Source organism: Spermophilus citellus, assembly GCF_964194105.1.
Source record: "Spermophilus citellus genome assembly, chromosome: X".
Lineage (NCBI taxonomy): Eukaryota > Metazoa > Chordata > Mammalia > Rodentia > Sciuridae > Spermophilus > Spermophilus citellus.
The window spans coordinates 46,303,905-46,316,794 of NC_138190.1; the positions used below are offsets into that span (position 1 = coordinate 46,303,905).

General features: G+C 40.8%; 1 protein-coding gene across 2 annotated transcripts in view; it reads left to right on the forward strand.

The window, feature by feature from the left end:
• Positions 1-8,323, forward strand: part of GNL3L (G protein nucleolar 3 like) — a 33,711-nt gene extending 25,388 nt beyond the window's left edge. For both annotated transcript variants that reach the window (XM_081277323.1, XM_081277324.1), the window contains 5 exons: positions 5-147; positions 450-586; positions 2,425-2,555; positions 5,901-6,123; positions 8,125-8,323. In XM_081277323.1, coding sequence (XP_081133449.1) covers positions 5-147; positions 450-586; positions 2,425-2,555; positions 5,901-6,123; positions 8,125-8,207 — 717 coding nt within the window. In that variant the 3' untranslated portion in view covers positions 8,208-8,323. The remainder of the gene's footprint in view (positions 1-4; positions 148-449; positions 587-2,424; positions 2,556-5,900; positions 6,124-8,124) is intronic.
• Positions 8,324-12,890: the final 4,567 nt, after the last annotated feature.

The following is a 12,890-nucleotide window of genomic DNA, read 5'->3' on the forward strand; positions in this document are numbered from 1 at the left end:
CTAGATTTCCAACTACTATGGAGTTTCTGGGTTCCAGACCACTGAGCACTTTCTGACTGCAGTGGCCCACCGCTTGGGAAAGAAGAAGAAGGGAGGCTTATACAGTCAGGAGCAGGCTGCTAAAGCTGTCCTAGCTGACTGGGTGAGGTGAGGAAGGGACTGAGCATGAGGCCTGCTGGGAGTCTGGCTCTACAATAGCTCATCTGTGTTTATCACAGCTGGTGTGGCTACCTGTCCTCTATCCCAAGGCAGGGGAAAACCAAGGCATGAGGGCATGTTGTGCTTGGGACTTTGTGCCAGTGATTATCCAGCAACTCATCCTATTGTTCAGAATCCACTCTGAGTTTTCTTGTCCCTTACTGTTTCTGGCTTTTGAACTCGTCCTCTTTTTGATTGATCATTATTTCTCTCAATGACCATCATCAATTTCCTTCTACCTCTCAATGCAGTGGAAAGATCAGTTTCTATACACCACCACCACCCACTCACACTCTACCAGCCCACCTGAGTGCTGAGATTGTTAAGGAAATGACTGAGGTCTTTGACATTGAAGATACTGAGCAGGCCAATGAAGACACCATGGAATGTAAGTATGGATAACTGGTTGTACTTGGTCTTCTCCTGATGGTGCCACACAGACCTGATGGCAGATCCCATTTACAATCTCCTCTTCCCTGGTTCTACTACTTGTGTTTTGTACAAGTTTAACAAGCTCAGCCTAATTTCTTTTCCTGCAAGGTAGAGAATTGTAATCTGGGCCAGGGGTTGGTTGTGATGGTGATGGTTGTGAGCTTTTGTTAGGTGCAAATTCTTATCTCTTGGGACCTGGCCTGGAGTGGGTTTAGATGTTCCTTTCAAAAGCCCTTTGTCTAGTGTTTCTATAGGCTTTTCCACCACCATGGCAAATGTATTCCTAGGCTTTCCTTCTTAATGCCCACTGGCTGGTGAGGTGTCTAATTCACAAAATGGTAATGTTTGCCAAAAGGCACATAGACAGTGGCATGCAAAGGTAGCCTTGGAACCAGCTCTACTGCCCTGTTATCTAAGACACCCAGCTCTGAGTAGCTAGGTGGCTGAAAGGTTGAACTGCCTGCATTCAGTCCAAGCTTTGTTTCTTATTAGCTATATGAGGCTGAACAGTTATTTCACTTCTCCCTGTATCAATGATGTCATCTGTAAAATGGTGACAACAGCACCCATGGTAAGTGATGGTAAGGATTTATTTACTGTGTAAAAGATAGCTAGGGAGTGTAGCTCAGTGGCTTAGTGTGCTCACAGCCCTGGGTTCAATGCTTAGCACACGAGAAAGGAAAAGACATGTAGAACAGTAATTTGCATATAGTAAATAAATGCTTAGTAAATTTTAGCTATTATTAAGGTGATTATTATACAGAGGTGTGACTTTCAGAAACTTTTTAGAAAGTTTCTTTTCACAAGACACTGCCCTCTGAAGCCCTGGCTTTGTGGCTCTAGCCTCTTTCTGTATCCAGTCCCAAGACTCCCTGGACCCATGTGTAGACACTGTGAGGTAGTTGAGAATGTCTTGGTAACCTAGCTTCTGGTATCTGTTTCTCTTGGAGGGTCAGATATTTTCTTTTCTGGGTTTTCTAATTTCCTTTTATTACAAATGAGGACAAGAGAACTTGTTTACTTCCTTATTTATTCTCCCTGTGGCTTTAGGCAGGTCATCCTCCCCCTTTCTGGACTTTAGTTTTCACTTCTCTCCGGGGGAACTTGAGAGGAATGGGAGGTCATGTTTTCAGGATAATGCTTGACTCTTGATGGGTGTGAGGACAAGTGGGGCTTCTTCACTGAGAGTACATTTAGGCAAAAGATTGAGGTCTGGGACATAGAGAAGAGGGTGGGGGAGAGCTTAGTAGTGAAGCATTTTTGGATGAGTTGGTCCTAGTACTGGATCTTAAAGGGTGAGTAGGGACTAGGAAGAAGGGAATGGGGGCAGAACTATAGGAGGTATGAGGATAGTGTGGCACAAGGCAGTTGGCACATCTGAGATTACAGTGGAGACCAACTCCAGACAATGGGCCAGAAGAAACAGAGAGTCCTGGTCCTAGGGAGGTAATCCTGGTAGTTTCCAGTTATAGAGCAACATCATGGTTGGGTTAAACAATAATAGGGCTCCTCTGCCATGTCTCACAGCAGCCCTCTGTGTATAGGGCTTGTGAAATTTCTATTTTTCAGATTAGCAAGCCAAGACTCTGAGGCCAGTCCCCAGTAGGCGAATGTCGTATTATAAAACTCATGCTTTTAATCATTCTTCATGTAGCCTTTTAGTAGGACTGAGAAGCTTCTCCCCCACTTGACTCCCCTGAGCAGCATTCACATGTCCTTTCTGCTGACACCTGACCAAAGGGCTGACAGCAGAGAGGAGCAAGGATCCTAATGATGGTTTTGGTTCTGTTAAAGGCTTGGCCACCGGAGAATCAGATGAGCTGTTGGGCGACACAGACCCACTCGAAATGGAGATTAAGTGGCTTCATTCTCCGATGGTGAAAATAGCAGATGCCATTGAAAATAAAACCACCACCGTATATAAGGTACCTCTCCTCTTTCTTCATGGCAACCCTTTCCTCTACCCACATTCTAGAAAGGGGTTGGTCTGTCTTGCCTAGCTCCTACAAGGTGGGTGTGAGTGGTTCAAATACTCCCTGTGGGTTCCTGGATGCCTGACCTGGTGTGTCTTTTGCCAAATGATAATAGGTCTAAGGAGAAGAGAGATAATCTTCCAAGCTTTTTTCCCAGACCTGGTTCTAGTCCATAGAACAGGTATCACTATTTAGTCACTCAGTTGTTTTAAGTTGCAAATGACTTTTCTTTCTCCCACTTAGTACCCAAGATGCTATAACTGTCAGCCAGCAAGTCCTATGGTTTTTCCCTTCAAAATCTCTTGAGAATCTGTCAATTTCCCATTGTTTCTACCATTTACATAATCCTAGAGTCAACTCACCTAGACATATGCCCCAGGTCTGTTTTTTATGGCCTAGTCCGACCATGTTAACCTCCTCTGATTAAATGCCGTTCGTGGCTCCCCAGCACCTATAGAATTAGGTTCTTATATCTGAGTTCTGTTATTCAAGACTTGCATGGATGACTCTAGGTGGTTTTTTCCAGCCTCTTTTTCTTCTAGTTCCCCCATCTCTGCATTTCAGAAAGACATCTTCACTCTGATGAGAGGCCCATGGAGTGTTGGCAGGGATGGGAATGGGGGTGGGGTGAAGGTTGAAGACAGCATGACTCTAAGAGCCCTCATCTATACTGTTTGTGGGTTAGAGAAGAAGGATACAGCTCATTTATAAAGTTCCCCAGGGTTTAATCCCAAGTACTACCACTTAAAAAGTTGCTTAAGTCTTTGCTAAATTGCTGAGGCTGGACTTGAACTTGCTACCCTCCTGCCTTAGCCTCTCAAGGTGCTGGCGTTGATGGGATTACAGGGATGTGCCATTGTTGTGCACAACTTTTTTTTTTTTAAATTTTGAGACAGGGTCTTCCCAAGTTGTTGAGGTTGACCTTGAATTTACTATATTCTTGCCTCAACCTCCCGGGTCACTGGGATTAGTGGTATGCACCACTGCACCTGCCTTCAAAGGGATTTTCACCTCTGTTGTGCTTATTAATTTTTTTCTTTTTAAAAATTTTTAAAATAGGTAATGCAAATCATATTTTAAAATTTAAAAGGTACTAAATGCTATACAGCAAGAAGTAAATCTTTCTCTTGTTTCTGTGTCTCTCATCACCCTGTCCCTTTCTTGGAGCCAGTCACTATTAGACTTTTGGATGTCTTTTCAGAGCTATTCCATATTTATATGTGCACATATACCCACACAAGCAGTTACAGTTAACTATTTTAATGCTGTTCATATAGTTCTGCATTTTACTTGATTCATGTACAAATTCATCTTGGAGATTGTTCCACATGCTTAATTTCAGGAGCTGTCCTTTATTTTTTATGGTTATATATCTGGAAGGGTTTCTTAGGCAGGGAAATGACATAGGCAGGTTTGTATATTAGAACATTAATAATAAAGAAAGGGGCCACCATAGGGCATGTAGTCAGTCCAAGGAGGAAACCATAGTCTCTAGTTAGTCTGGAAGAGAATTTGTGGTCTGCAGCCGTGAAGGAATCACACTATTCTTGTTTTCACATAGTTTTAGAGGTTTCCCGTTGCTTAAAGGGAAAATCTGTGTAAAGTTGTAATATTTTTCACTGAGTTCCTAAGCTCCAGAACACACCCTTTTTTCCTCAGAAACCTGCAAGGAGTTCCCTGGTATACTGCATCATGAATAGTGCTTCTGCCCTCAACCCAAGTGGTGCAGTGTGATAGCTTTACTCAGTCCCATCTCTTGCCTTTTCCTTGCTACAGGGAAGTGGGTGGTCATATGCATGGGCTCTGGAGCTAGTCTGCTTAGGTTCTAATTTACTCCACTGCATGTTAGATGTGTGACCTCATGTGCTTTGTTTGTCATAGCATTGTTAGAAGGATTAAGTTAATTAACACATATATACAAAGGGGTAAATATAGTCACATATGATGCCTCACAATGGGGAGATGTTCTGAGAGATGCATTGTTAGGTGATTTTTATGGTTGTACAAATATCCAAGAATGTACCTAAACTAAGACACACACACATTCACACACTCACATGTATATTCATATATGAACTTAGAATGGTACTGGGCATATAATAAACTTTCTGTTAATACTGACTTGTAGTACTCACATACATCTTTCACTCCTGCCACTCCCATTCTCTTTTTGGTGCCCCCCAAGTATGCTCTGTGCTTTTCCAGTGTTTAGTTAGCAATGACCCTAACTGCTGGGCATGGTTGTGTATGCCTGTAATACTAGTGACTCTGGATGCTGAGATAGGAGGACAGCTTTGGTAACCTGGCGAGAACCTGTCTCAAAAAGGCCAGGGATACAGCTCATTTATAAAGTACCCCAGGGTTCAATCCCCAGTACCACCACCAAAAAAAAAGAAAGAGGGAAAGAAGGGACCCTCCCCATCAGTAGTATGTTGACAGTTATCATCTGTCACTCATCCTTGAGTCCCTCTTTAGCTTGGTTATTCCCTGAAGGTAGAAATGAGTTTGACTCTTTTTCTTTGTTTCCACATAGAGCTGGGAACATAATAGGTTCCAAGAATATTTGTTAAATTTAATTAGACCTCAGAAAACTTAAGCAAAGTATCATTATAATACAATTGTCATTGATCAAGTAACCTTACATTTTCATTTTATTCTTTTTGATGGGATGATGAACCCAGGGGCACTTAACCACTGAGCCACATCCCCAACCCTTTTTTTAAAATTTTGAGACAGGGTCTTGTTAAGTTGTTCCGAGATTCACTAAGTTGATGAGGCTGGCTTTGAACTTGCAATCCTCTTGCCTTAGCCTCCTGAGCTGCTGGGATTACGGGCATGCATCACCACACCCAGCTCATTTTATTCTTGTAAAAGTCATACAGGCTACCTGTTATTCACTCCCATGTGACAAAGGAGCAAGCTGATGTTGTGAGGCTAACTAAGCACCTGCTGGTATATGGTGAAGCCAGAATTGGAGCTTGGTTTGCATGACTCTAGGCTCCATTTTTTTCCCTTTATTGGGGATTGAATCCAGGGGCACTCAACCACTGAACTGCATACCCAGCTCCTTTTTATTTATTTATTTATTTTTGAGCCGGGGTCTGAGTTTCCCAGGCTGTCCTTGAATTTAAGATTCTTCTGCTTCATATTCCAAGTAGTTTGAATTACAGATGTGTGTCATCATACCCAGATATAGGCTTCCTATTCTTTACCAAGCCTGTTCCTGCCTCCTTTGTAGAAGTCTCTGGAGGTCCTCTGGAGGTCAGGACCTCACCATTATCCTCTTTCTCTCTCCAGATTGGAGACCTCACTGGGTATTGCACCAATCCAAACCGCCATCAGATGGGGTGGGCTAAACGCAATGTGGACTACCCCCGTCCCAAGAACAACAGTGTGGTGGATGTCAGCCCAGTGGACCGCCGTCCAATGCTGCAGAGGATCATGGAGACAGATCCCTTGCAACAGGGTCAGGCTTTGGCATCTGCCTTGAAAAATAGGAAGAAGATGCAGAAGCGTACAGGTGGGGGTACTTGGCTGACTCTTTGCTCTGAAAAGGTCCAGTCTGGGGCCTGGAATAGAGGCTCCTGAATGAGCATATCCATGTGTCTAGCTCCAGGCTAGGGTTGGGGGGCAGGCATGGGTTAGGGGCTCAACTACTAGAATAGTGGTTCTCAAACTTTAGCTTGTACCAGAATCATCTGGAGGGTTTGTTAAGGCAGATATATAGAGCCCTTCCCTAGAGTTTCTAATTGAATAAATCAACTGATACTGGTCCTCTGGGGACTACACTTGGAAAACCAGTGGCCTAGTCTTTGTATAAATATGGCCACATTTATCAGGTACTTTCTATGTGTTAGGTAGTTAACAGGCTATATAATTTATACTTTATCATTTGGCATTGCACTCAAAATCCTAAAGGATATACAGTAAAACATCTTTCCTATCTGCTAGTCATCTAGGTCTCTCGTAGGCAACCAGTTAGTTTCTTGTGTCTCTTTCCTGATACACAATAAAATACCTATATATTCTCTGTTGTTTTTTCTACTCAAATGCTAGTCTACTGAACCCATGGTTTTGCCCCATCACTTTTCTGTTCAATAGTCTTAGGGATATTTCTATATCAATACATGAAAGACCTTACCTTCATTTTAATGATGGTCCATTGTGTAACTGGCCCATTGAGGTTTTCATGCTTTATTGTTGCTCCTCCATATCTGTGGCTTCTGTACTTGCAGATTCAACCAACTACAAATCAGAAATATTTGAAAAAAAAAAATTGCACTTGTATTGAATGTACAAATACTATATTTTTGTCATTATTTCCTTAACAACATGTTATGACAACACTACTTACATAGTATCTATCCTGTATTAAGTGTTATCTAAAAATGACTTAAAGCATTCAGGAGGATGTGTGTAGTTTATATACAGATACTACACCATTTTAATATAAGGGCCTTCAGAATACCAAATCTGGATTTGGTGTCTTCCAAATCTTTCTCTATGGATACTGAAGGATGGTTGCACTTACCCTCACTAACTCATTCTAAAAGATTTATATCACATGTAGTAAGTAAGTGAGGTAACTGAGGCCCAGAGATATTCAGTGACATTTTCAAGGTGAGACAGCTAGTAATAAGTGGAGGCAAAATGTAAACTAGGTAGGGTTGATTGGCCCTGTCAGCCCTATTCTTTGAACTAGGCCATATTTTATAACCAAACATTCATTCTTGGCCTGGCTCTATACTGAATCCTAGGACTCCAGAAATAAACTGCCCTTGAACTTCTGGTTTTATTAGAGAGTGTGGAGGAGACAAAACAGACATTTGACAGTACAGAGTGATCACTCTGAAGAGACAACAAGTACTGTGAGGAGATCTAACCCATTCTCAGGGAATCCTCAAGAATCATGGGACAAATGAGAGATGTGAGCTGTGAGCATTCAGGCCCAAAGCCATTACTGCTGTGTTGCTCTTTTGCTGTGGGAGCTTTGTTTTTTTGTTTTGTTTTTGTGGTACTGGGGATTGAACCTAGCAGCACTGAGCTACATCCTCAGCCTTTTAATATTTTATTTTGAGACAGGGTCTTGACAAGTTGCCCAGGCTGGCCTCCCACTTGTGATCCACCTGCTTCAGCCTCCCTAGTCATTAGGGTCACAGGTGTGCATGACCATGCCTGGTGAGAGCTTTATTTTGAGGGTAAGGATGGAGTGCTAAGTTCAACACAGTATAAAAAAATTACTATTTTGGTTCTTGGAAGACACAAAAATATTTGGAGCCCTGAGAGTGGAAACTCTGAGATAGAAGTTATATTATGGTGTTCACAGGTTGATAAATGGTTCTACTTGTGAGGTTTAATAGTGGCTTCCAACAGCCTATCAGTTGTTTTGTTTAATGTTTGGGGATTACGTGAGCCATTTTGGGAGCTTGGTGCAGACCAAGCTTCATTTAGGCCAGCTCGGGCAGGCCTTCTTTTGGCAAGCCAAATCACCAAAAGATTGCATCTATTTCTTCATTTGCAGATAAAATCGCCAGCAAGCTGTCTGATTCCATGATGTCTGTTCTCGACCTCTCCGGCAATGGTGATGACAGCGCTGGTGACTGATCAGCTGATCCCACTCCCCTCCCCCTCCAAGCACTGGTTCCTGTAGGATGGGGGAGTACAAATGGAGTTTGGTTCTGTCGGAAGTACCTATATATATATATATATATATATAGATATATATATATATATAAAAACTTCCCATGCTGTGTGTCCCCTCCCAATACTGTTCCCTCCATTCTCTCTAGAGAGGTTGCAGTTGCCAAATCCAGTGAACTTTACTTAATCCCTGCTGTGTTTTATAAGAGAAAACATCAGCAGAGCCCAGGTGCTAACAATTTATCCCTCTTAATCCCAGGATCCCACCCCGTAGGTTGAGCTGATATTAAGGATGACCTCCCACAAGCCCTCTTAGACTGCTGAATGTACAAATAAAGGCTAGACTGTTAGTAGACCTAGAGCCCCTGCAGGGAAGATGATTTCTTTACCATTCAATGAGAGGTATCACCACCAAGGTATCCCTATAATGGGCTTCTGGCCATGCATCTTTCTTCCAAGTTCATAGGTCCTCACTTGGGTGGCAGTGGGGACATGGGAATAGTGATGAGCCTTTTTATATCTGTGCAAGGGTCTGGAGATAGGATAAAGGGAAGAAGAAAACAAATAAGCCTGGCTGGTATTAAAGTGTGTTAGAGACTATTGTAGGAGGAGAAAACAAGGTACCTGTTGGTAGGGCAGCTGGGTGCTTTAGGGACAAATCCCATCTTGGCATATGTGAGAATTTGGAGAAATTCCATTAACTGAAGTGCTCTGGCTGATCCTTGCCCTTGTATGACCTTATCCAGCATCAGCATTTGAATTCCACAATTCTGGAGAGTTCTGATACCAGTTATTCAGAGTGTGTCCTTGAGAGAGTTGCTGTATTTGGGACTGCACCAGCTATCTCCTTTCCCAGTGGCTGGAAGCTACCCATTAAAATATAATTAACTATCACCTCTTGGAGGGCCTACCCTATCAGACAAGGGCATCAGGCCCAAGCACTACTAGGGGCCTGGCTTAGTCAGCTTGCTGTCACTATTGTAAAATACTTGAGATATCAGTTTATAACGAGAAAAGGCTTATTTTGACTTAAAGTTTTAAAAGTTCCAGTCCATGATTGATTGGCTCTATTGCTTTGGCTTTCTGGTGAGATAGCATAGATAAGCTGGTACATGTCGTGACCAAAACCTTTCATCTTATGGCCAGGAAGCAAAAAAAAGTAAAAAAAAAAAAGTGGGAGTGCCTGAAGTCCCACAATCCCTTTCAATATCCCAGTGATTTAAGGATCTCCCACCAGGCCCCACCTCCTAGAAGTTTTACTTTACCCCGAGATCAAGTCTTTTAACATATGGGCCTTTGGGATACATTTAGGATCCAAGTTATAACAGACTCTTGTAAAGGTTCTGGGATAGAAGATTACAACTGAAACGATCTCATTTTACTAGGAATTTTTGTTTCTTGTACAGAATTTCAGTTCCTAGCCATTTATCCAGAGTTGATATGTTTGTAAGGAGTGGGCATTACATTACTTCAGTCTTTGCTACCTACACTAAACTTCCATACCATTCTTTGACCATGAATATATACCCTTTAGTCTTGCTCTTGCCTCTGCCTCTCAGGCTGGCACCCAAAGTTTACCTAACCAGATCCTGAATCAGGTGACACAGGAGAAAGCTACTGACTACAGGCTCTTCTGTCTGGAAAGTGCGGACTTCTACTGTTTTCAGGCACATCCAAAGGAAGGAGGTAGTTACTAATTGTGCACAAACTGCAACAAGCTCTGGAAATCTGTTAAACCTCCTTAATTCTCAGTATGGCTATACTGGTATGGGATTAATATCATAAGAAAAATAAATAGGCTCAGAAAGTTGACAGGTTATGCCCAAGACAACATTAACTGGTGGTGCCAAGTGTGATTAAAACCCTATGCAGGCCCTTTCCTCTGCATTATACTGCCTTCTTAATAAAAGTACATTAATTAAGCACCTACTGTGTGCCAGTCTCTGTTATCAAGTCCTTAAAAGGCATTTTCTTCTTTTTTTTTTAAAGAGAGAGTGAGAGAGGGGAGAGAGAGAATTTTTAATATTTATTTTTTAGTTCTCGGCGGACACAACATCTTTGTTGGTATGTGGTGCTGAGGATCGAACCCGGGCCGCACGCATGCCAGGCGAGCGCGCTACCGCTTGAGCCACATCCCCAGCCCGCATTTTCTTCTTTTTTTGCTTTAAAAATCCTGGTATTGTCTTGCTAAAATTTTGCTCTCATAGTCTCCTTGAATGAGGTCCAGTTTAATTCACATCACATTATAAGGCTCTCCCGGTAGGTAATTCTATTAAAATAAAAAATTGTGTACTGAGACTGCCAAAGCCATTTTACAACCATATAGAATTTTATTTATACACACACACACATACACACACACACATATACAAATGCATATACATGCACTCTTTTTTGTAGTGCTGGGGATTTAACCCAGGACCTCAGGCATACTAGGCAAGCACTGAACTACATCCTCATCCCTTTTTATTTTTTATTTGAGACAGAGTTTTGAAAGTTGCCCAGGCTGGCCTCAAGCTTGCAATACCCCCCCTCAGCATCCCGAGTAGTTGTGATTACAGGCATGTGCCACCATATCCAGTTGGAATTTCATAATTTAATATTTAAAATAGTTTTTTTAAAATTCTTGAATGGTTCTGGTAAACAAGGATGAGAAATAGAAATATCTGGGTGATTGAGAAACATGGGAACATAATTTGGCCAAAATCAAATGGAAGAATTAAAATAGTCATGTTGGGATAAGAATTTTAGATTCTAGATATTCCCCCTGTAGTATATCTTGTTTTTTTAAAAACTCCTGAGTACCTGGGATTACAGATGTGCACCACTGTTTCTGACTTAAAGCTAGTTATTGAATCTTTTCCTCTTCTCTTTTAAAAAATTAAGGTAATTTGTATAAAGTTTACCCTTTCTAGTTTAAGTTCTGTGGACTCAGACACATTAATATGTGAGTGAACCACCACCACAGTCCAGATACAGAATATTTGTTATCACCCCAAAGCTCCGCAGGCCTTGTTGTCAACTCTTATCCCTTATCTTCAGTTCCTGGCAACCACTGATCTGTTTTCTGTCCTTGTGTTTTTGCTTTAGCATGAATGCCATATAAATAGAATCATACAGTATATAGGCTTATTTTACACCATCAAGTTTTAAACTTGTATTCTTAGAATTTACATTAGAACCAGGCATATCGACATTCACCTATAATCCCAGTTACTCTGGAGGCAGAGGCAGGATAATTATAAATTTGAGGCCAGCCTGGGTAATTTAGCAAGACTATCTTAAAATAAAAAAAATAAAAAGTTCTGGGGTTGTATCTCATTGATAGAGTGCCCTGAATTTAGTCCCTATTACTGAAAAAAAAAAGTAAAATTTACTCTGGGTTACAGTTATATAAGCTTTGATAAGTTATGCATTGAGGTATGTAATAACCATTACAATCAAGGTATGGAACGGTCCTATTAGCCTACCCCCACCATATTCACTCCTGCTACTTTATAGTTAAAACCAGTCCCCTATAACTAACCTCTAGTAATCATTGATTTGTCTTTGTCCTTATGGTTTATGTTTTGAAGAATGTTATGTAAGTGGAATTATACAGATATAAGTTTTTGAGACTCAATTTACTAATAATAAATTTGAGATTTACCAATGTCATTGGTTGTTAACATTAGTTCTTGTTCCTGAGTCATACGCCATTGTGTGGATGTACTACCATTTGTTTTATCTAATCCCCATTTGTAGGACATTTTAGATTCTTTGCAGTTTTGGGCAATTATGAATAAAGCTGCTATGTAAACATTTGTATGCGACTTTTTGTGTTTTCATTTCTTTAGAGCAATTTCCCAGAGTTGGATTGCTGGGATATATGGTAAGTTTATGTTTAACATTCTTAGAAACTGCTGAACTGTTTTTTGAAGTGGCTCTACCATTTTGACATTCTCATGAAAGGTTTAGTCCCACATTTTCTCTAGCACTTGGTTTTGCCAGGTTTTTTTTTTTTTCCACCCGACATTAGCTATTCTCATAGGTATGTAGTGGTATCTCTTTGTGGTTTCAATCTGTATTTCCCTAATGACTAACGATTTGAACATTTTCATGTTGCCATCCGAATATCCTCTTTGGCAAAATATTCATCTCTTGCATGTTTTGTGATGGTTTTATTATTTGTTGAATTTAAAAGATTTTGTTCTGGGTTCATGTTCTTTATTGGATATATGCTTTCTGACAATTTTTTTCCCAATTATGGGAAAGCTTTGTTGACAAATTTTATTTAAAAATTGTAGTAAATGATACATAATAAAAGTTACTGTCAACCATTTTTTAAAAATATTTATTTTTTAGTCTTAGATGGACACAATATCTTTATTTTATTTTTATGTGATACTGAGGCTCGAACTCAGTGCCCCATGCATGCTAGGTGGGCACTCTACCACTGAACCACAACCCCAGGCAACTGTCATTCCTTTTTAAGTATACAATTCATGCCATTAAGTACATTCACATTATTTTGCAATCATCACCACAGTCCTTCTTCAAAACTCTTCTTATCTTGTGTAACCAAAGCTCTGTACCCACTAATGATAACCTTGTTCTGCCATTCCTCCACAATTATTTTTTTCATTTTTCATTTTTATTTTCCTTTTT